The 24,852-nt window shown below is 32.6% G+C and overlaps 1 protein-coding gene and 2 long non-coding RNA genes across 4 annotated transcripts; 1 reads left to right on the top strand and 2 right to left on the bottom strand.

Annotated features, from left to right (window-relative positions):
• Positions 1-6,527: 6,527 nt before the first annotated feature.
• On the bottom strand, positions 6,528-7,083 carry LOC25483889 (uncharacterized). The gene is made up of 2 exons (XR_003008810.2): positions 6,922-7,083; positions 6,528-6,811 (listed from the first exon to the last, which is right to left on the bottom strand). It is a non-coding gene; the product is annotated as an uncharacterized lncRNA (long non-coding RNA).
• A 4,832-nt stretch (positions 7,084-11,915) lies between these two features.
• Positions 11,916-12,576, bottom strand: LOC25483888 (uncharacterized). Its single transcript, XR_003007830.2, has 2 exons — positions 12,448-12,576; positions 11,916-12,338 (listed from the first exon to the last, which is right to left on the bottom strand). It is a non-coding gene; the product is annotated as an uncharacterized lncRNA (long non-coding RNA).
• Positions 12,577-18,287: 5,711 nt separating this feature from the next.
• Positions 18,288-19,983, top strand: LOC25483886 (peptidyl-prolyl cis-trans isomerase FKBP17-1, chloroplastic). Of its 2 annotated transcripts, none has more exons than XM_039827306.1 (4): positions 18,288-18,833; positions 19,008-19,130; positions 19,300-19,416; positions 19,629-19,771. In XM_039827306.1, exons 1-4 carry the CDS (start codon positions 18,540-18,542, stop codon positions 19,653-19,655), a joined length of 561 nt encoding a protein of 186 aa, XP_039683240.1. In that variant the 5' UTR covers positions 18,288-18,539; the 3' UTR covers positions 19,656-19,771. The 2 variants fall into 2 exon arrangements, with proteins under 2 accessions (XP_039683240.1, XP_013468054.1); XM_013612600.3 differs by having other exon boundaries at positions 18,291-18,833; positions 19,618-19,983.
• The last annotated feature ends 4,869 nt before the right edge of the window (positions 19,984-24,852 follow it).

Raw genomic sequence — 24,852 nt, 5'->3', positions numbered from 1 at the left:
TCTCTCTTGCTTGTGTGGTTGTTCAATCCTTGATGCGGATGGTCTCCCTAGCTCCCCTCGTGACCCAAAAGTGGTATTAGAACCTCGATTCGACGAAGGGTACGACCGAGGCCGCCAGTCAATTGCGCAGAAAGCAGCAACGACGGTACAAGCAACAAGTGGCTCCTTGTGCAGCAACGACGATACATGCAAAGTAAGAGCTTCCGCTTGAAGGGAGAGTATGATGAATAGATGGACTCACACTTAAGGGGGAGTGTTGTTGTGTACAAGTGTGAGTTATATGTCCCACATCGGGTAAAAGAGTAAAGGTTGAACACCTTATAAGTGAGAGGACCCATAAACTCATTGCCTTAAGGTTTTGGGTAAGAGTGTGGTGTCTCTCTCGCTTGTGTGGTTGTTCAAGCCTCGATATGGACGGTCCCCCTAACTCTCCTCGTGACCCAACACATAAGTCATTTACTTACTTACCGGTAGCAAATTCTGCAATTGAGGTTGTATAGTTGTATGGTGTCTTCCAAAACACAGCGAGTATTTTAAGATGGAAAGACTTAGTGCAAGTATACACTATCCAAGTTATAGTATAAAAAGATATCGATCGCATAAGGACCACGAAGCTATAGCTCTCTATATCTTTCCAGTAGAAAACTTATTTGCAAGAAAATAAAATAAATCATTTGTCACAACAATAAAATAAAAAGGTTTTGGAAAACTGTTAAAAAGACTTAGAAATTCTCAAAGTTAAAAGCGTCGTTTAAACAAAACATCAGTTATGATAAAGCTTTACTACGATCTATATAGCTATATATTTCTATGGCTTCATGGCAACCAGGTGGCCATAGAGAGTGTTATGCACTCATCCTTCATGTTAAGCACGTGAAGACTATCGATCGGAGTACAATCACATAATCTTAACATGCAACGTTGCTAGGTTAGGTCATAAAAAGGAAACAAAAAGTGCAAACCCTCCTCTTTGGGGTATTTGGTTGTGAGAGAAAGAGAGGGGGTGGGGTGGGGAGGAATACCTATTTGTTGGTGATGGATCATGTGATGGTGATTTTTTTTGATTTCATACCAAGTTTGATGAATTTAGATGAAAAATGAGGATCTTGTGGTTATGGTGGTCGGGCGCGGGTTTTGGAGCTCAAGAGGAAGAAGATACTCTCTCTGTTTTAAAATATAAGCAAATTTTACTTTTTAGGTTCATTGAATTAAAGATGTATGTGGTCCATATTATGAACCACATACATCATTAATTGAATGAACCTAAAAAGTAAAATTTGCTTATATTTTGAGACGGAGGGAGTATTTGTGAAAATTTTCTTTCCTAAGACATAAGTTTACTATTTATAGGAATATTGGAATTTGAAAATAAAACAGGCTAGATTCACTATCGGTTCAAGGCACACACATATCAAATAACACTCTATTCTGATTCCCACGACATTTCATATTTATTTTAAAAATACATCGTCACTAATAAAATTTACTAACTTCCTTCAAAAAAAATAAAATTTACTAACTTGTGACAAATAATTTCCCTGGCGGAATTCACATATTAAAGTGTTTAACAATGAAACGATTAGCTGTTAAAAAAATTATTAAAAAATATTACTACATGCGATATTTAATTTCTCTGGTTTAATTTTGATGACCATCGAAGCACACTCAAAGTTTTTTTTGTTGTTTTGTTTTGTTTTTGCTTTCGCACCGGTTTCCGACCCACCAAAGGTGGCGACTAATCCGGCTCATGCGTAGAGGCATGCGTACTGATCAAATGTTGTTCCCCGTGGAAATCGAACCCGGTATTCCCCGAATACGTCATTCGAAGAAACTCTTTGCCACTGGAGCCCAAGCAACTTGGTTATTACACTCAAAATTTAATCATAGATAAATTTTATACCCGGTTTCACTTAAATCCAAAAATTTCATAATGCATAGAAAACAAAAAGAAAATTAACATAGCATATAAAAAAACATTTCACGTGTAATCAAGCTTACATATTAACATATAATCATGTTTAAATCACTTCTCATAAGTAAACAGTAGTGATAATTGTTTTTGACAACACAACAATTCTAGGTTAACAAAAATCCTAGATTAAAATTTAAACATAAAAAATTCTAGTTTTAGAGAAACCTAAAATATGGGTCATTCAAATCCTATTGTTAATTATGATAGAAATGTTGGAAAACCCCAAGGATCAAATAATCCCAAGATGTTGTTAACTGTTATTTTAACTAAGTTATGCCCTTTTTGTCAAAAAAAAAAAATAAATTTAAGTTATTCCCATAGCTACTACTTGTCAACCGAATCTTAACCTAATATATTAGCATTTTTTACTTTTGAACTTTTAATTTCAAGTTGAAAATCCAAAATAATTTCTTTAATTTTTGCACAAAAAAGTTTTCTATTTAGAAAAGTGTTAAAGTTAAGAACATCACAATCTCTGTAGGTACGATTTTCTTATACTATTTGCTGAGAAAACGTATACTTGCACTTATCTTTATTTTACTTTTATCGGTGTTCTAGCGACGCCACTTATTTCCATGTCTAATTTTTAGGTTATACATTCTTTTTAAAAGTGCAATGCATGTTACAACATCAAAAGAAGATGCTATTTGATTGTGAGATGGTATCATTATTAATTGTGTGCGCTCAATAACAAAAAAAAAAAATGGAACAACATAGACTTTTTTTTTTTAAGGAATGGAACAACATAGACTATTAGTGCTATTTTTGGAGAAAATATTTGACAAAGTACCTACAACATACACCGATGTAATAAAAGATCGTAAGAATGGTAGTGCCACTACCAGCCACATAACAACTAATGTTAGACGGAAGATGGTTATTACCTATGGATTATCCTCATGCATATATAGTTGGACCTTTTATTAAAGAAAAATATGGTAGGTACTAGGTGATGAACTTAACACCACATCTTTATTCAAAATATTTTAACACATTATTAACAAATATGTAAATCTTCATGACTCGTCGTTTTCTAAGAAAAGTTATAAATAGAGTATAAAGTGTATACAAGCGCAACGTCCCATTGGTTAAACTTGGCATCCCATTGATATTTTATAAGTAAAAGCCTTTGTACAAACATCGCTTGAGATGCTCCGACATGTTGTTGATAGACGAAATTATAACTGCACCAAATCGTAGTAAATAATAAAGTAGTCAGTTGCCGTTTTTTTATAGGGATTGTCGTTTAACTTAGTAATTAAAAAACTTATTTTAAACTGTGAAAGTAAAATATAATTGAAGAGATTTGCATGGTTGAATTTCCCTACCCAATGCAAGATTAAGTTTATGATTGAGATAATTAAGGGTGATTAGGGAATCCTTTGAACACCCCCTTTCCTCTTTGTTGGACTTAAAAATTACGAAAAAACAACTATGTGTGGTGTCTATTTATGACTTAATGAAACTAACATATAAAACACACACGAAGCTTCTCACAACAACTATGTGTCGGACTAACCTAGGTTATGCGCGTCGTTGTCTAAAGAAGGGAGTATTTACGACTAGATTTCAAACTTTAATTTCTTAACCTCTTTAAGAACAAGTAATTAGAAAAGCCAATGGAACTGGATAATTTTAGGGTTGTCAGCGCCTACCTTTATCCTACGGATCATTCTTCAAGATTACAATTAGGTTAATCGGTTGAAAAAAGCATTATGAACATGCATATGATCTAGTTTAAATAGGGCATAATAAAAGCATAAACTAAATGAAAAACTTTATTAATAATGTCCACCAAATAAGAAGACGTTCATCATGAAACCTTAATCAAGAGGTTTAGTTGCTCATGACAACAAACATCACAACAAAACAATAAAAAACATACCCTAGAGAGAACAAGAGAATGAAGAAATCATTCCTTGAAGCTCTGATGCTTGACCCTTGCCTTGAACTGCCAGTGTTCTGAATAAAAAATAATGAGTGCTAGGGTATCTATTTATAACAAATGATTGGGTAGGGTTTAGGAGAAGAAAACTGGACTTTTTATAGCGATCTAGCTTGGAAAACAAGTTGTAGGGAAAAATTACCCGCAGCCAGGCGCTAATGGCGCCCAGGGTAGTAGCAACACTGCCTCATGCACTAATGTGCATGGCCAGCCGCTAATGGCGTCTGAGGCAGCCCTTGATGTGCGAATTCTTACGTTTTTCTCCCGTTTTCGATCATTCTTTCGTCTGAAAACTCCTAGGAACTTGAAATGAATTTTCTTCACTTTGTTTTGTCTTCAAAAACCTTATAAGAACTATTGACTTCGATTTTCATAGCCTTGATCCTTCACCTAATGTCTTGATTTGTCGATTTACATGATTTTTCACTACAAAACACTCAAAACACCTATGGAGTTGCGTGATCTAGGATAAAAGTGAATTACAACGAATCGAGTGAAAACAATACATTATATTCCTCAAACCATTGACAACTCCTCTATCTCTCAACATATTTGTCTTCAAATGCAAAGAAAAGTAATAAAAACATAGTCAAAAATATCATATGATACTATGTCATTAACTATTTTAAAACCGGATTAACAATTTTAACACCACGTTTGTAAAAATCTTGGAATAACTCAAAACTATTAAAAGACAACAAAATAAACATAAAATATTCACATAAACCCTAAACCGTAAATACACCTTTACTATATCTAACTAAGCCATGCACAAATCTAGACCCCATCCAACACCAAAACTCATTCCCTAACAAAACACATTCCCTTGTCTAGTAAAACATTATTATGACATAAAGTTATAATTTCATGCTTTTAATTAATATTTTTCACCTTAACTATTAAAAATATTTTGATAGGCAATGACAGAGCATCGTATGGGCTCACGACCCACACCCCTAAAAAATAAATTATTTTTCAATCGAATAAATTATAGAAATGCCCATGACTTTTAAAGAAAAATACAGCCTGTTCATCCAACCCCTACCTACCTTGTTCACTCTTCCCTCTGAAGGTGGGAAAAGAAACAGAGGGTTTGAATTGTGTTTGACGCTTTTTTCAACTTTTTCAAAACAACAAATAACAACGGAAAATAAAGAGATAAGGAAAAGAGACAACACAAAGAGTTTATACTGGTCCATCCCACAATTTGGGGTTACTTCCAGTCCCCTTGAACTTCCAACGAATTTTTCAACTATAATCAAATTCTAATTACAACAAGACTAAGACAACCTTGCCCTATATTTCCTTGCCTCAACCTAGAGGACTACCTATTCTCAATCCAGAGATACAACACCAAGTTATTTTACAAAAGATAGTCTTTACACAAACTCTAGGAGTAGTAAATAGATATGAAGATCAGTACACTTAGATTGTAGCATTACAAATGTTTCTTTTCTTTTTGTTAGACAAGGTATATATATAATGACAAGTATATATAATGACAAGTATATATGAACATGTTAGACTTTGTATGTAAGCTTGAATGCAATACGGTGTCATCGTAACCTTCTTCCATCAAATTTGGTCTTTTATAGAGCAGTGAGGTAGATGACAGTTGATGATGAAAATTTGTCTTTGAATGCCTCAATGAATATTGAGATATCTTGAAGATTTAGAGGTCAATGCTTTAGTCATTCAATTTCATCAATGATGATCTTAAAGGATACTAGCTGTTGCGCACATCAATGATGATCAACTTAAGTGACATGCTTGGTACAGAGGATCCTACTACAAAGGATTGTAGAACAACATTGACTTCCACAATTGACCTTATTCTTGGCATATAGTTTTGCCTTTATCTATGACACTAAGATCAACAAGGTCGAGAGCTTCCAAAATACTTAGCCTTTATCTATGGCATAAGAAACCTCTGAATTTTGTTTAATGTATAATTTGTTTCTGACGTGTTTTAATTTTTCTTCGATGAATATAATATTCTTGTTTTCTATGTTTTATTTTCATATCATATTTTCTAAATCCATCAATTGTGCGAAATCTTTTGTATATAAATGATTTTAGACACTAAACATTTCTATCTAATTCGCAATTTATTTGACATTTGTTTTCTTTGGATTTAGAAATTTTAGGTTTCTTACTGTTTTCAACAATATTTGATGGAATAATATTTTCATATTTTTAATTAATGATTTTGTTGATTCTTTTTACTATGAAATTAACCTTCATTGTGTAAGTTTTTGTCAAGATTATTATCATGCTTAAAGTTGACATTTTATTGTGTTACTTTGTATCTCTATTGTAAGAAAACTATTTACGATACATTTTATTATGTTTCTGCTAAAATAAGTTTAGTTGACGTGAATCTTTAAACCTATGTCATATTAGCTTCTATAACTTACATATTCAAATCGATAAGCTTTTAATTAAGAGACGGGTTTTAAAGCTTATTATAACATAAAATTTGTGTTTATATATTATAACATTTTTTTTTTGGCTCCGCCACATGGGTTGGAAAGAAAAATTTATGTCTAAAATGGAGACTAGTGAAATACATCCAAAATTAAGAGAGAAGAAAATAATTCAATTATGATATTCTTAGAGTACAAATCCATTATTGTAAGGTCCATAAAAGTTCAAAAATAAAATTAAAAAAAGAGGCAATTTTAGCATAAAGGTATATTGCATAGATTTTTTTGCTAGTGTAAGAACCCATTTTCCCTGCATGACATAAGTGTAATCTCTTTGGTATTGAACTCATCAACTGACTTAACCTAAGTTCCATCGCCTTATTTTAACAGCACGACAATAGTTTCCAACACACCTATACACAACCTGACTTTTTGGACAATCATGAACTGTTTTACACTTAAGGTATGCTGTAATGAAAAAAAGAGAATGCAATAATGTTACTAAAATAAGATAAAATCTTGTGTACAAACAAAATAAAACTAAAGAAAGGAATTTGAAAAGGAAAAATAAATCCGACCGTCAACATTCCTTGCAGCTAGAAACATAGAAATAAATAAAATCATAGCATACACAAACTTGATAGTTTTATCCATGCTTTCCTCTCTTTGAATTTAACAAGTAAAATGTTATTTCATCACTTCATAGTTTATAAAGTTCACGTTGCACTAAAAATTATTAAATATTTTTAGCTCTTAAAGAGCTATAAAAGCTTTCCTAAAATAAGAATTATCATTAAATGTCTTTGAAGTAAATCAATGTGTTGTCTTTTACATTAAAAAATTGTTAACCATTATAATTTATTCATTTTAATTAAATTTTCAACCTTTGATGATAGAAAGGGGAAATTTTAAAAGTTAATTGTGCACTATTTTCTTGAAGTCTAATTTAATTTATATATGTTTGTTTCTATACCACATCTTAGATGGAGCATAATAGGATTGAAACCCTAATTTCGTCCGACCCTGACAATAGTTAACTGCTTAGTTTCTAAACTAAATTCTTTTAATCGAATCTAAGTATGAATTTAGGGTTATGGCTGGGGAACACCACAATTTTAGCTGGTCGAAGTGCGGCGATATTAAAATAAACTTCCACTGATTCATCACAGGGTCATGTTCTACTTTCTTAAATCCAAGGAGACAAGTCATAAATTAATATTCAATCAAGATAGTTCTAACAAAGATCGAAGAGGGGGGCAGAGGATGATTCCCTAATTGCCGTTACACTTAAGAATCAAAAAACCTAATCTCGCATTGGACAGGAGATGAATTAAAACTATGTAACCACTTTTAATCTCTTCTTTTATTTACTTTCAAATAAATTTCTCTAATTATCGAGTAGAATGACAATCCATGTTGAGACAATAACTTACGAGTATGATTTAGTGTTGACTCATACACCATTAGTGGGTTTATTATATATAAAATCTTTTAATCATATCGAGCCTTGTCATTCTCCCAGCAAAGCAAAGTCTTAAAAGAGGAACCCTCCAAATGAAGTTATTAAGGGCCTGTTTGAAATAGTTTTTGTTTTCAATTTTTGAAATATACAGGTCCTCTTCTCACAATGGTTATCCTTTTACATGTTTTAATTTTTTAGTTCCCAAAACTAAAAAATTCAAAACAGTTTCCAAAACTGTAATTTTATAAATAGTTTAGCAAATAAGTTTTTAATTTTCAAGTTTTTAAAAACTAAAAAGGAGTTTTTGAGAAGTGTTTCAAACAAGCTCTAACTCTCCTAATGAAGAAATGCGGTCTGATAAGATGATATATTTTTTTTTTTAGAGAATAATAAGATGATACTTCATCCAATGAATCTATTATCTTGTCCATTGAGTAAATATGGTCTAAAAAGTCCCACTTGGATAACGTGGAAGCATATCCCATTGGATCACAAACAATTAGTGAATAACTACTCTCCCGACGAAGGATGAAAACCACAACTTAGAAAATAGGCTTGCAACCTTACTTTCAATTCATTCACTCAATATTCAAGTTAGAGAAAGAAAGATTAAGAGAGAGTGAAAAGGCAGAAGCGAGGTGGTAACAAAGGCTTGTAGATCAAGTCGACTTATGCAACATATCAAAATCCCTTGATTGATCTTTTGACTTGGGGCATGCTAGAATCAGACATCCCTTATAAGGAAAACAGGCAAGGGTATTTGTCGGATTAGGTTTACAATCACGCACATTGTTGAAACTTAATGCTTCTTTTTTAAGTAACTAATCGTAACATCAGAGGTTAGAGACTAGAGACGATCTACCATTATTTACGAGATATCAAGATCCATGAAGGGTGATAGGTGAAGGTATAATTGGAATAAAAGGAATTTAAAGTTGATCAAGGAAAGATGAACTAACTAATGAAGTCTATTCCCAACATAACTTGTCTATTGTTTGTTTCATCCTTCACTCATAATTTCTCAATAAACACCTATAATCAGCTAAACACTACCAACTAATAATTATAAATCTTTGATTCTTCATTGCTACAATCGGGCTCATCAAATGGCGCTGTTCCCATGGATTTGTGTTAATTGATTGTAAGGTAATTTGTTGATAAAAGTTTGTATATTAATTAGATTTAGTGTATATTTTTCTTTTATACTTTGTACTTTAAACCTCTTTATACTTTTCTCTTCTTTATTTTATACTGTTCTTTTCATTGTGAATATTTTTTTTTTACTTTTTATTTCATTTATTCTTTGAATTATTTCACTCCTATTCTTTTTAAGTTTGGTAAAGTTCTTTTATTTTTGTATGCAAGGTAAAATGTTTTCCTAAGAATTACTCTTCGATTCTAAGATCGAGAGAACGACATATTTTTTTTAAAAAAACATGCAAGTCTTAGCATATCTTATACATTAATTGATGACATGTCATCCTACGTTATTTTTAGCATGTTTTTCAGTTATTTTTAGTAGGTTTAATCTATAATAGAGGAGTATTAGAAAAATTGCTTATGATTTTGGGACATTTGTAACGTTTTATATATTTGAGTCATGTAATTCTATTTTTCCCAAAATAGAAATTATAAGGTGTTTTGATGTAATTTACGAAGAAATCATGCAAATTGACAAAGTAAGACATTTGAATACTTGTGAAGACTTTGGAAAGATCATGAATGAAGATTCCACAAGCCTCTGAAGAAATTACATAGGGATGAAATTTGTTCTCAAGTCCCAAGACATCTCATATGGAAGTAAATACCCAAGAAGACGAAGAAACACACATTTAGGCACGTGAAAACACACTCAGGCGCCCTGAGCATGAAATTTATGCACACTCATGCGCGTTGAGCATAGCCCATAAAGACTTATGTTGGACCAGTTGGAAATAGACATGATTTAGAGATCACATTGCATGAAATTTCCATGTCACTCACCCATATTGATCTATGTCATTGAGTACATTGATATGGTGGTCGTCGGGGTTCTGTCACGTTATATGCCAATGACGACAAACGTGGTGGTTTCATTATTAATGTATGAGATAGACCAAATTGTAAAGTTGAAATCTAACGGTAGATAGCATTCAGATGTGCACGTAAAGAACATTGATATAATTATTTGCTAAGATATATTCACAGTAGTTGCACTTAATAAGAGAACAAGAGACTTTACCACTTTAATGCCCATCACCAACCACCCTCCAAGAACTTGTTACTCCTCCCCTAATGAATTTTACGGTGGTAATTCATTATTCCTAAAGTTATTCGCTGACAATAATTTTTCACTGACTCGAGAATAAATTATTACCCGACAAAATTTTCTACTCTTATCTTATAAAAATTATATCACCTCAAATTCCAATCATATATTCGATATAAACCTCTCATATAAATTCTCTCAAATAAATAAATAAACCTCCTATATAAATTTTCGTGAAATTCAGAGTTCAGCAAAATAATTAAACACGGGGTATATATTTGACTCGATTTCACCAATTTGAAATAGAAACAATTTAAAACATATTTCCTAGAAAAAAAAAAAATTTAAACATTTCTTAAGAAATTTCACCAATTAACAAAAAAATTAGCACACCTAGAAAAATAAAATTTACACCTAGTATGCCTTTTTTTTCTTTTTTTTATTACACCCAGTATGCCTATGTGAATAGTATGTGCGTATACTTTTCCATTATTCATTGCTTGTGTAATGGCACTTGCGAAATCGCATATATTTCATATCTCAGTTATAGAATTAAAGTCAAAATATTTTTGTATTAGTGAAATCCTACTCTTGTTGTGAAATTAGTAGTGCCAAAGGAATTATCGGGTTGAGTCACGACCAGGTCACTCTCTTTAAGATGTTTTGCGGCACTACCCAAGTTGTGCAAGGTAGACTAACAACCACGCCGTCTCCAGGATAAAACAGCCCAGTCACTGTTACGATTATATACTGCACAGTATACAATCGCTCGTAGATATACACCTCGAAATATAGTTTAATCGTTTGATTAAAACTATTCAATACGGTACGTAGCCGCTCTATTCGAAACCGAAAGGGACTGAAAGGAGTAGAAGCAGGAGAACGACTCGTTAATACAAGTCGAAGGGAGAAGAGAGGAATCGCACATGAATCATCGACTGTGGAATTCGGTGTGAAGAATGAGGGGGGCGAGCTCTCCTTTTGTAGGAGGAGTTCGTAACAAAAAACGAGATACTTAGAGATTAAGTCTGCTTAATCCTTAAGCAAACGCGTTTTTGTTTCTTAATTGGATATATCCGGAAACTTCTGGATACTCGTTTTGGATCGGGTCGGATCGTAACAATCTCATTTGTTATGCGTAGCGCTTTCGGATAATGATTAGATTAATTAAATAATTAATTTATCATTTTCAAGTGACAAAAAAAAATATTATTTTCCACCCCTCGCCGGTCGGCGGCGTCGTCGTCGCGCGTGTGATATATATATTTTTGTAAGCGTTCACCCGTTCACAAAAGTGGGTACCCCAAGGGCACATCCTTGGAGGTCACTCTACCCTTATATAACACTTTCTAGTTGATGTGGCTCACCAATGTGGGACATTTTTAAGTCACACACTCACACTAGTTCTTACATTGTGTTTTTCTTATCCAATTTTCTCACTAGATTTAACTAGTGTTCCAACACCTACATACTATAGTATAGTAGTGACTCTTAATCATCATTACTTAGGTATATGTGCTTTGAGTGTTGATATCTAGTGAAAGGTAATTCATTGTATTGCTACTGAGTTTTAAACTGAATTATATTTTATAAAATTATTAGTCAAAATGTTTTGTAACTTGTGATTTTTGAAGACAAAACTCAACGGTTATAGCTGAATAACATTTTTTTTTGAAGAAATTAAAATGAGATTATATTAAACACCAAACGAGATTTATCTCGCATACGATGTGCAGAAAGAATCACTCTACAAAGTTACAAAGATAAGTGTCTAATGCTAATGTAAGAAGCACAACCAAACTAGACAACAATAAAAGAACTAGTCTCTAACACCCATACATAGAAGAGAGCACCAACTAGTGTAACTAAAGGCGGAAGTAAGCTAATTAGCTTTCAACCATAAAAATGACATTAACTTAACATTGTCCAACAAATAATCTTTAGAGACAAAGCCATAGTTACACGGTCCATAAAATTAATAAAAGAAGAATAAATATTTAATACAATTTTTTTGGAAGAAAATATTTAATACAATTATTGAGTGTCAACGCAATAGCTGGCTGATAACCACTAAATATTTTATTATAAGGTTTATTGCATAGATGTTTTGATATTGTAATTACTCATTATCCCATCATGGTGTAGGTGTTACTGGTCTCTTGGGATACCAGGATATCTAGGTTCCTTTGGGTTTTTTCCAACATTGATACATTGGTTGTTAATGCAATCAAAAATAAAGTACTGACTTTTGAAACAATCTTCAACAGTCTCACACCAAACGTACGCTGTAATGAAAAAAGAAAAGAAAAATAATTTTACTAAAATGAGGTAAAAGAATTTGGACGATCTACTAACTAATGAAGAAAACTTCAAAAGAATGAAAAAATGGCTTACCATCAACATTCTTTGCAACAAGAAATAAGGAAAAAAATAAAACCATTGTATACATAACTTTTAGAGTTTTAGCCATATTTCTCTCTCTTTACAATATGATTTGATCACTATATAGTATATAAAGCACTTGTTGTGCTAACAAAATTAACTATTTTTAGCACTTAAATATATGTGAAAAGCCATCCCTAAAATTAGAATAATTATTATATGTCTCTTAACTAGATCATTGAGTCGTGTTTGTCCCTTTAGGCAACTTACTAAAGGGGAAAAGTCAAAAACTTTCTAATCAATAGAATTCGTTCTCTTTTAATTAACATTTTAAGCCTTGATGATAGAAGGGGGAAAATTTTAAAATATTATTGCATAATCAACGTGACAACATAGTTATGCATAAGCGTAATCAGGGGCGAACTGATTGTCTGATTAGACAAGTGTATCAAATCGTTTACCAAGTAATAAAATGATAAGTGAATATTGTATCCACATGGATTATCGTTTCGTCCAAACAACTCGCGTTATTTATTTTAAGTTACTTGTTTTGGTTGCAGAAATGTAACAGTGGTTAGAAGATTTTTCGAATCCCCCATATTTGTTTGTTGGATATGAATTAACATACATGTCGCATCTAGTTATTCTAAGTGAACTATCTATGTGTTGAGGTCGTGGGATGTCTCTACGCTAATCGGTCGTCAAGTTGCACCTGTTGAACGCACATTAATCATTATGTGCGGGGTCTTAGTCTCCCAGTTGATTAAAGGACATCCCTCCGATGGCTAACTGCACCTGCTGGTCACACAGTGATCTTTACGCGTGGGGTCTTGTTAATTCAAAGGTAATTGAAACGTGAACTTAATTTGGTCTTCCAGTTTTCCCTAAGGCTATGAAGTGCCAAAGTTCCATTAGGTTAACCCATCCATGAATCTTAGGTATCTCAACTCACACTCTCCCTCTCGGCAGTTCTACAAACGGGGAGCACTATCAGCGTTTACCTTACCAAGGGTCAAGAGGAATGGTTCTGTTAGGTTTCAATTTATTTCCTTCAAGCAACTACTTGTTTCCCTAATCTCTAACTAGTTACCTCTTTGGTTCAGCAGATTTTACTCAGTCTTAGTAATGTCACCTCCAAAGTACTTACTACTAGGGTCAACTCACTTTCGGTATCTTTCGATAGTTATTAACTACTTACTTCCTAGACTGATAGTTATTAGTATAAGGAAATAAATATCAAGATATAAGCCTCCATATAGTAATAACAATGTTAGGCCCTGCCACAACCTAAGTATCTAATCTAGGGTTGCGCCTACTACAAAAATAAACCTAGACTAACAAAACTAAAAAGCGAACATAAAATAACTAAATAAACGACATATTATTAAATAATTATCCAACAAAATAAACAGAGGTTCATCTTAGAACTCTAACCTATAACTAAAGACAAGATACAAAAAGATAAAAATATACCATAAGAAAGATAGAACTCCTCCTTGGCTTCTAGAATTGTCTTCCTCTTGAACTGCTCCAGTTTTGAACGAGAAGTTATGAATGAGGAAGGCGATATTTATAGGGAAAGTTTCCATCTGACTTTGGCTAAACATATGGGCTTTCTAGGGGTGAAAAAGTCACAAAAAGTGACTTTTTTTCGCAAGTCACCATGCGCCTAGCGCATTTTTCATGCGCCTGGGCGCTTTCGGCTTGCAGAGCCATGCGCCAGGCGCTTTTTTGAGTACATCCTTTTTGGGCTTAGGCGCTTCACTGTAAATTTAGTGTTGAAATGCCTTATTTCTTCGCCCCTTTTGGCGTTTTCTTTAATGTAAGATGTGTTGGAACATGGGAACAAAATTCCTCCCTCTGTAACGTCTTATGAGGCCTCTTGAATCTTGAATCTTCGTCTTCCCAAGGACCACATAAATCTTCGGATGTCTTGCTTTAGCAATTTGCATGATTTCTTCGTGAATTACATAATGAACACCTTAAAATTGCTATGATTCGGGAAAACTCTGATTACAGACTCAAATATAGAAAACATTACAAATGCCTCGAAATCATAGGCATTGCTCTAATACTCCTCCGTTTTGTTGGTAAAACCTACTGAAAAAGACTGAAAAATATGCTAAGAATAACGTAAGATGACCTGTCATCACAGACCAGTGAGTAGATTATTAGTTAGGGTAATTTTTTTTTTGAAGAAAGTAAGGCTGAAATTTTTGGCAAAGTAAATTATACGAAAAATAACAAATAACATATGTATTAATCGTAACAAATCGACAATCACTATTTTCTTTGTGTAGTGATGTTGTTCATATTTTATTAGAATTTAAATCTTTTTAATTATAGTTTAAATAATATCAAAAAAAATATAAAATGGATTAAATGAAGGTTAAATTCGTAGTTAAAAATCTCAACCCAAAAAGGATCTCCCCTTTATATAATTGTGTTTACAATTTATCTTAATTGTATTAATTCCTTGAAAAAAATTATGAAAAAAAAAGAAGCAAAAGTTGGGACTTAAATACAGACACCTCACTCCTAGAACAAAGCATCATATATGATTGTATTTCCATATTTTTTTGACAGGATGATTGTATTTCCAAATTAAAAGTATAATATACAGTTTAGGCTTTAGGCTTTGTATACATAAAAAATAAACTATATAATGAATTAAATATGTAAATTGTTCCTCTAAGTTTATGTGTTTTTTATTTCCGTCTTTGTTTTTGGTCTCTGCCGTCGTCGTATGTTACAAAAACACTTATGTGCCTAACGACGACTGACATGGCGACGTGTGACATGGCAAGTGAGGCTTATGTGTCGTTTCAGGTGATTAGTGACAAGGTTATATGGACCAAATCGAAAAACAAAAATTTATAGCGGGACAAAATTGAAAACATGAATTAACAAAATTTCAAATTAAAAACCCCTGTTTTCCTCACCTTCTTCTTTCCTCTTCTTCATCATCTTCAACTTCACCTTCATCAATCTTCATCAAACTCAAAAAACATTAATTAAACATTCAAACTCTTTAATCAAAATCACATTTCCCATAAACAATGTTTTCAACTCACCGATTCTGACTTTTCATCATCACCATTGCTAATTCACTTCAAATTTTAAACCCTATTTTCCATTTTTCCCAATTTTCATAATTCCTTTCTTAATCTCTTAATCCATAAGCTCCCGGGTAATCTATAAAGCTAATCACTCCCTTCATTTTTTTCAATTCTATTTTTTCACTCAATTTTTTAATTGCTATTTTTTTCTTTTTCTGTTTCTCTAATTGGTTGAATGTGATTGCTTATAAACTATCAAATTTATTAATAGATATAGAAGATGACTCAAATCAATTTTACTGATTCATCCAACTGGGGTAGCCCACTCCCCACTGACTGTGAGATTTTCCAATTTGGTGCCTAAGATACCCCTCTGAGATTCTGCACACATTATCTTCATTCTGGTTTACTTGGCCATACAAGTTTTAGACATGCTCTTCAGACTTTAACTACCACACAATCCACCTTTATAACTCAAAGAAGATTAGTGAAGCTTTACAATTGATTATATTTGTTCTTGTGATATTGATCTTTACAATGGATCAATTAAATCTCATAATGAACTATCTCTCTCTATATCTATCTATCTATCTATATATATATATATATATATATATATATATCTTTTTTTCCCTCTAAATTCAAACCGATCACACTTAAGTGAATATGAACTTTTCAAATACACTATAAAAGATGTTCCAAAGATGTAATGGAGGCTATTAGCACATCCATCGTTGGATCGGCTGATTTGATGTATGGAACCCTCCTTCAGCTAGCACACCTATTTTATTTCTTTTGAAATAATTTTTTGATTCGTGCTCCTCAAGAAGCAAGTTCCTTCAGATCATGACAAACCTACCCAACCAATTTCTCTATTATGGGTGCATGTCATTGATGGATATTTAATGTCAGGCCCATCTGTTTTCCAATGAAGTCATCAAGTGATTCATCTAATTATATATTGCTTTAGATTCATCAAATCAGTTACCTTAACCTTAGGCTAAGGCCAATATAACCTGTCATGGAAACACATTTCCATGTCTTCCCATGTTTGTATTGAGTTTAGTGAGAGAGAGAGGAATATCACATAAATGTTATTACTCACCGCATTGCATAGTCAACCTTCCAATATGCTCGATAGTTGATTTTCCATCTTCCCCCGAAAAGGTGACGAAGTCAGGAATCTTAAAACCTTTGGGCATATTCACTAACAATCAACCCACTCATGATATGGATTCCTATACACACGCTTATCCATGGGTTTTGTTCTGAATTCCGTTGATAAATCACACCAATGAATAACAAAGATGTGTGGAGCAAATGAAGTGGTAATCAATGTGTAAAGTGTCTTTAAGCAACAACAACAAAAGCAGACCTAGACTTAGTGTAGAGCAACACCACAAGCATAAACAAAGCACAAAGATAAGCAATGAAAGAAAGGAACAAACACACCAAAAGATTGTTGACCCAGTTCGGTCCAATATGACCTAATCTGGGGGAGAGAGCAGCTCTCCAATCCATTATGATGAAAGTGTTACAAAGAGTTACAAGAAAATAGCTTGCAAGCTTACACAAGAACAAGACCTAATTTCTACCCATTTGTGTTTCTCACTCTCTCAATGATGAACCCTAAGAGAAGACACAAAAGGAAGCTTTTGATCCTTCCAATGGTGAAATCTCACTACTCAAGGTGTTTACAATGTTTCCCAACCCAAAAGATCTTCACTACAAAGACACTCAACCCTAAAATTATCTCCTTTGTAATCCAAGTTTCTCTCTCTTCAGGCTCTCCTTTCAAAATCTGCATAAGAACACTTATATAGCAGTCTTCAGCTGATAAAATCGTGCCACGTTTTCCAAATCGTGCCACGATTGGTGCGTACGACCCATACGACCGACCTTATTCTGAAAAGGTACCCAACAAGTTTGAAAATCGTGTCACGTTTTCACAAAATCGTGCCACGATTTGACACCGTGCAAACCAGCTCATGACATTACAAAATCGTGTTACGATGACAAAATCGTATCACGATTCCTCTGTTCTTCCAAACCACAAATTTAAAGCCAATTTTTAACAGGTTTCAATTGTATCGCAAAGTATCTCTTGATTGTATCGGCTAGAAGGTTGGGCATATTCACTAACAATCAACCCGCGTGGGGTAATACATATGCATCATGTTGTTATATGGATGTTGTAGGATGATCTGATACATGTGGATACGACCGAAGTTTGTTAATGTATGCCTCAACAAAATATTTACTGTGCGAACATACATTTCTCCCCCCAATGAGTTTATGTCAGCTCAACAAAAATTATATATATATATATATATATATATTTTTTTTTTGTATTGGCCAGGGTTTGAACCCTAGACATTGCATATTTTATGTATTGTCCATACCAATTGAACTAATTTCTCGAGGACAATTATATTTTCTCTTTGTTAACAAGTAAAATTAAACTAACCAAAATTTCATAAAATGAAAATAGAAAACTTTTTCATAGAGTAAAATAAAGAAAATTGAGAATTGTTTTGTAGAATGATAAATGAATGTTTATAATTCTTATATTTTAATATTAAAAGTTTATTATAACAACATACATTGAATATAATATTAAGGAGATAATATAAGATGGGGGTTATTAAGAATTTTCAACCTAATTAAGATGTCGTAACTTTTCCGTGATGCCTTCCTTGCTCTTGATTTATGAGGCAAAGAAAAACATATATTGAATATGAAGAATTTATCCAAACCCCCCAAATTATGAAGAAAAATAAAGCCACTAAAGTCTTTCTCCATCAAAATCCTAAACAAACCCTTAATTGCTATGATTTTGTCTTAACCATTCAAATATCAAGGGAGATATAGTTTATGATAAGTTAGGCAGTCAAAGTTTGTATATTTAACAACTTAGTTACAATTTTAATTGAAGAACAATAATAAAAATAAAACCAACACACAAAATTGCAGCTATAATTTTAGTCCAAAAGTGATTTGAATGAAGCAAGCTTTAAGTATCAATGTTAGGGGACAAGAGATAAAATGAAGATGAAGATAATAAAATACTGTGTCTTTGGAAGTGCAACACGTGTGTATGCCACTCTCCCTCACACAAAATATCCATGTAACATAACAAGAAGACCCTTATCTTTGTCTCTAATCTCCACCACTTTCTCTGCTTTAATCTTCTCACTTCCTCTTCCACCTTCCTATTCTTCTCCTTCACCTTCTTCAAAACGTCCAATAGCAGATTTCTCTGAACTCCCCAATTCTGGTGGTGTTAAGGCTTTGGAACTCCTTGTTGGTTCAGGTGAAGTTCCTCAAGATGGAGACCAGGTATAATTCTCTCCTTTATGACTTTATAGATTTGTTTTGTTTTGCTTTGTTGGTAGAGTATGAGAATTTGTAGGATTTATATTTATAGACTAATTTAATTGATAGGTAATGTGTGTAAGTATTTATTTTACATTATTATTCATTATGATTTTAGTAAATGTTTTTATATTGAAGGTTGAGATTCATTACTATGGTAGACTTGCAGCAAAACAAGGATGGCGTTTTGATTCAACCTATGACCACAAAGATGAGAATGGTGATCCTAATCCTTTTGTCTTTGTCCTTGGCTCTGGTAAGGTAAATGCTTGATTATAACCAGCAAATTTGGATTGGCTTTTGACAAACATGTAATTTGAATCAATTTAAGTTTGAGATAGAAAAGTTGTAATTAAATTAATTTCTATGCCTTTATCATATGTCATACTTATAAAGAAGTTAATCATATGAGAAAGAAATGTGTGTTCAGGTAATTGCTGGAATTGATGTGGCAGTGCGATCAATGAAAGTCGGTGGTATTCGTAGAGTCGTCATACCTCCATCACTTGGGTATCAGAACACATCACAGGAACCTATCCCACCTAATGTAAGAATCCTTTTATGATCCAGAATTACCTAGTAACGTTTGATTTTATGCATATATACAATATACATTATCTAAATTGATAGGTTTTTTCATCACAAACACACGCGCGCGCACACATATATTCTCTAGTTGGAGCTAATTATATACGTTTGATTGACCACTACAGTACTAATTTTTATTGTATTCTTTTAAAAAAAAAAGTTCTTTGACAGGCAGAGGCTGTTCACTACCATTTTTAATCCGACTCGACTTGCAAATGGTGAAGGTTCAACTTTAGGGACACTTATATTTGATATTGAACTGGTTGGCTTGAGGCATCAGTGAATTCAGAATGATCCAGCAATCTAGTAAACAAACAAACACTTTCTTTTTTACGAGGGGTGGTCATATAGTGTAACTGTACATGTACCAGCATTTATAAATTTGTGAATTGCAGAATAGTATTAATGAAATTTATATTTAAGGAACCCAGGTAGTATATTGCTTGATTTTTGGACTCATATGGCTTTGCTTTAGAAACCAATTCAATGAAATGGTACACTGGTGACTGGTTTACCTTTTCCGAAACACGAATGTTTAACTCCACATGGATCTAATTTCAACCGTTTCCTAAGTCTGAACTCTAAACATCCTAAGTCACCGCTCCATTCATCTTCAACACGACGGCAACCTGCTCCCCACCATTTACCTTCGTCGTCTCTGGCGGTGCCAAACTGTTCGCTACCCTTCATCTTCATCATTCATCTGCATCCTTGTCTCTGATTCTCCTCTCCATGGAAATTAGTCACGTAAACATTTTGTATCTGCTCTCCTCGTCTTTGATTCTTCTTGCTCTCATTGTCTCTTATTTGCTTGTTCTTTCTTTCTTAACCTGTTTTATTAATCTGTTTTGGCTTTTTAAATTTCTATTTTTGCTTTCTTATTTTGTTTTTCTATATGTAATTTGCATGTTTTTGCTTTCTTAATGTGCTTTTTTCTTATATGGGATCTGCTTGTTTTTGCTTTCTTATATAGAATTAATATTAATGGAAGTCTGCTGCCAAATGTGTTCGAGTGTGCAAGAGTTATGTAAAATAAGGGTGGTCTCAGCTTCGACCAAACTATTACCGACTCTTAGCGCCAAAATATTGTTCTTTTACCCCTCCTCTTAACGCAAGAATAGTCAGTGGTAGCATCACCTTTCTTAAGCCATTTCGATCTAGACCTTTGAAATATCTGCAAGTCTTTGCTTTTCAGGAGCGCTTATCGATCAACGGGGTCTTATTCCAAAATCGTAACCTCTCTAGAAAAAGGACCACTCTCTTCACCTTTTAAATCCAATATTGTCAAGCGCCCCAATCTTCACCTCCATATAGTCAAGCTTCTCCTTACTCAGTTCTTAAAACCGACTTTAAGATCTCTGCGTTTGAGTTCTGCCCTCGATCTCGTACTTATTTTTCCTCTTTATTAATATATATTGTGTACTACAAATAATTTTTAGCAGTTGTTGTTTCAGTATAGATGGCATCAGAATCGTTAATAATGATTCCTCCTCTTAAAAAAAATCGTTATAGCAATTCCTTTGTATGCTAATTTTGTGCTTGAAAGGAAATCTTATTTTGTTTATGATTTGGCCCACATTGAATCCTATTTATCTTTCAATATATGATGTATCTTTTAAAAATAAAATGAAAATAAGATAATATTTTGCAAGTTTGCATACCGCATGGAATTGGGCGTCAAATGGTGATGAATAATGATCATCATTTCGCATTATTTTATATATTGAAAATTGCAGTTATTATTCCTTCGTTTGTAATTGCGGTCCCCTATTTAAAATCAAATATATTGACTAATAGATGATTTTGATCATCTAATTTAACGATGTGTCAATAATGTGTTCACTTTGAGTCTCTTAAATCATTTCAATTGATCTTCTTTTAGTCATGTATGCTTGCTCACAACTCAACTGACATCCATGTTCAAAGATTCTCACAGTTAGGTGTTCGTCTTCATGTTAATTCACTTATGTCTTGTCATATAATCAAATTAGAAGGTCAAAATTATGGTTTCGATAAAATTTCTGAAATGAATATTGATGACACTAGGTCATATTTCATTTTGTTAGTAGTTTTTTTGTTCATTATAGTAGAGTTTAGGAGATTTTGGATGAGTTAGAAGCTACAAAAGATTAGGAATTATGTTTGTAAGGAAGGATGAAATCATACCTTGATTTATTACATCGGACCACGATTTGGAGCAAGTCTCAAGCGCTTTTGTCACGTAAAAAATCGTGTCACGATGTCAGCTTATTGGGGTTTGATTTGGAGGAGTGTATGGGCTAGATTTGTAATTAATGTGAAATTATGTCATGATCTTTTACGATCAGAGCACGATTTTCGCGTTACAGAAATTACTTCTATAAAAGTCAGGTCTTTTTCAGAGTTTAGGGTTCGAAATCTTGGAGAAAGAAAACACATATATTTGGAGCTGGAGATCTGGAGAATAGGTGGGAAACCATAAAAAATTATAGCCAGTCATCAAATTCATGCAATGAACTCTACTTTTGTAATAGTTATTTGTGCTTTATCTATGAGTAGCTAAGTTCTTTCAGATTAGGTCATAGATGATTATTTTGTAGCTTGTTAATCATGTAATATGTAACTCTAAAATTATTATGATTACTATTCTAGTTTATTTGTATAAATTGTGCCTAATGCTTTTATGATTCTGAACCAATACAATTGAACTTATAGATTATATGATTGCTGACACCAACTTATAACTTTGATCTATTTATGATATTTAACTTAACGGACAATCTAGGGATAGAGAGTTGTTATTGTGATTTTCAAATTAACGTACATTAAAACCTTTGATGATTATAGGTTCAGCTAAAGAATTAGAGAATTATAATTAGAAAAGAGTGCTCTAAGTCAAGGGATTGACCTAAACTATTTTTTTAATTGTCGTAAATTGGATAGTAATTCTATGATTTAGGTGTAGATTATCGATAAGTGATGAACATATGATTCGAAAAACCTAATCATTATTCTAAAAATATTTCATAACCAATTTTATTCTACATTATTTTTTATAATTGCAGCCAAACCAAATTTGTTTAAGGCAACCCCCATTTAATCATATTCTGAATATTAATGAAATTGCTACCTAGAGATTAGAATAATCCCCGTAAATATGAATTGAATTATTACTTCGATGTAAATTGGTAGACTTGTTAAAATTGATTTTTTTTTTTTTGAAAAACTAAATGCTTTTATAGGAAAACTAAAACTACATGCTTTTATATTTTATACCTTCTTCTGTCGGGCATAATGTCTATGACTATATTGTAGGTTTTATTTTTATTTAGGGAAACGTAGGTTTTATTTGTTGACGATGATCATGATGATGATAATAATAAAGACACAAAGTCATCACATAGTATATTGAATTATTATCTTTTGGCAAAATAGTATATTGAATTATTGATAGTAAGTATTATTTTAAAATAAAAAAACAATGGAGGTCAGCGGTTTTTAATTGTACACTTCTAGATAAACAAATTAGTTAGTTTTCCATCTAAAAAGTTAGTTAGTATTCATATGTGCATGTATTTGGTTGTCATTTATAAAGCTACGTTTGCTTATCTGTATTATTAAAAAGAAAAGACTACGCATGCTTATATGATCATCAGTACATACTATACAGTGATGAGGCATGTATTGTTCCGTTATCATATCAGTGGTTGGTTAACAAGTTAAAATATTAAATTAGTCAAATATAATTACAGTATGAATAAAAAAAAATCAGTAGTAGATAGTTGACTTTTCACATTTTTTATTAAGAAGGTTTTGGCATTTATAATTTAAAAAAAAAATTATGTTAACTTGTGCCATAAGGACACATGTTAAAGAACCTAATAATAGAAATATTTTTTTAATACTTGTGCATTCAAATAATTAAAAATTAAAAAATTAAATTCAACGCACAAATTTACATTTAACTCATTAACTTGTGTCTTAAGGACATAATTTTCCTTTCTTTTTTACTACTAAGAGAGCCAAAAGCCCATATACAAGACAACTACAATGACTAAATTGAGTCGGAGACTCATGGTAACAAATATAAACATCCAAGAAACAATTAAAATTGGTCAAAGCATCTAAACATTGATTAGCTTCACGATAAGAGTGTCGTGTAACCTCTCAACGCACCTCAAAAAGAAGATGAATATTTACAACAAAGCTCTAACCACAACCTCTTATTTATGTTAAGAATAGAGGGATGCTAACAAATGTCTTTAAAACATTTGCTAAAGTTCTAATAAAAATTATGTAATGATTGCATTGACAAAATAAACAACTTTTATTCTTTTCAAGACATAATTTCTTTTAATAAAATCCTTAAACAATACACATAAGACACAGTTGTTAACAAAACCTTAATAATATTACTAACCATAAAAGAGTCCACATTTTCCTTCACAACTTGGAACCCAAACCTTCTAGCATACTTCAACCCTTCGTAACTCTCTAAATCTCATCCATATACGCGCTATACTTCCCAATAGTTTTAGTAAAGCCACCAAACCATACTTCACCAATCTCACTTGATTGAGTTAAGGGATTAAAAGAGTTAAAATGTTAAAAGATTCGGGTTCAAATTTTGACAAAGAAGAAAATACAAACATAGAAATTAACACACTGACATTTGTCGTTAAGAAAAACAAGCCGTCTTATAGGGCTAAGGGAACATTGCTTTTATATTAGAGGTAATCATTATGACACTCATACTCGATAACTTTTGTAAAAAAAAATGCTAACAAGTGTCTCTAAGACAACAATTAATAATACAAAAACAGTAAAAATATCTTAAAACTTATGTAGTCAAACTTTTAAAAGTGTTAAATATACTCTTTTCAATGCATTTTTTTTTTGTTTCTTTAACCAATGCTCTAAAGAGATCGGTTAGCATGACCATTCGTAAAAAGACAAAAAAAAAAATTATACAATGGCAAGGTACAAAGTATTGAATCAACAAGAGAAACCTGCTCCTTGGAAAGGGAAAGCGCCCCTTCCATATTGGCAACCTGCTCCTCAGGATAGTACCAGCCGCCTAGTATCTCCTATGGGTGGCCCCAATTGGGAAATATTGTCGCAAGAATAAACGAAAATTGCTGTTGGCATATATGCAGAGGCTGAGAAACACCAGTAATTTATCTAAATACTTCTCGGTAGTTATCTGTCGAATTTTGAAGAAACCGGCTGCAGTTAACTGCCGAAGTTACCGAGGATCTTCTGCTACAAATCTGGCAGAAGCTCTCTCATCCATTATTCATCTCATCTTCCAATTTTTTTTTTCTTCAAATCTCTCTCAAAAATCTCTCTAAAAAATCCAACCAAATTTATTCAACAAAATCACAAGTAAGTAATTATAATGCTATTAACTTACATT

Source organism: Medicago truncatula, chromosome 1 (genome assembly GCF_003473485.1).
Source record: "Medicago truncatula cultivar Jemalong A17 chromosome 1, MtrunA17r5.0-ANR, whole genome shotgun sequence".
In the NCBI taxonomy this organism is placed as follows: domain Eukaryota; kingdom Viridiplantae; phylum Streptophyta; class Magnoliopsida; order Fabales; family Fabaceae; genus Medicago; species Medicago truncatula.
This window is presented reverse-complemented; position numbering and strand designations above follow the sequence as displayed.

What these genes read in the sequence shown, in the direction of transcription:
- LOC25483886 (XM_013612600.3), top strand. Translation starts at nt 18,540, where the DNA reads ATGAAGATGAAGATAATAAAATACTGTGTCTTTGGAAGTGCAACACGT. An exon ending in TTCCTCAAGATGGAGACCAG is followed by an intron (nt 18,834 to 19,007) that starts GTATAATTCTCT and finishes TTTATATTGAAG; the next exon opens with GTTGAGATTCATTACTATGG. An exon ending in TTGTCCTTGGCTCTGGTAAG is followed by an intron (nt 19,131 to 19,299) that starts GTAAATGCTTGA and finishes ATGTGTGTTCAG; the next exon opens with GTAATTGCTGGAATTGATGT.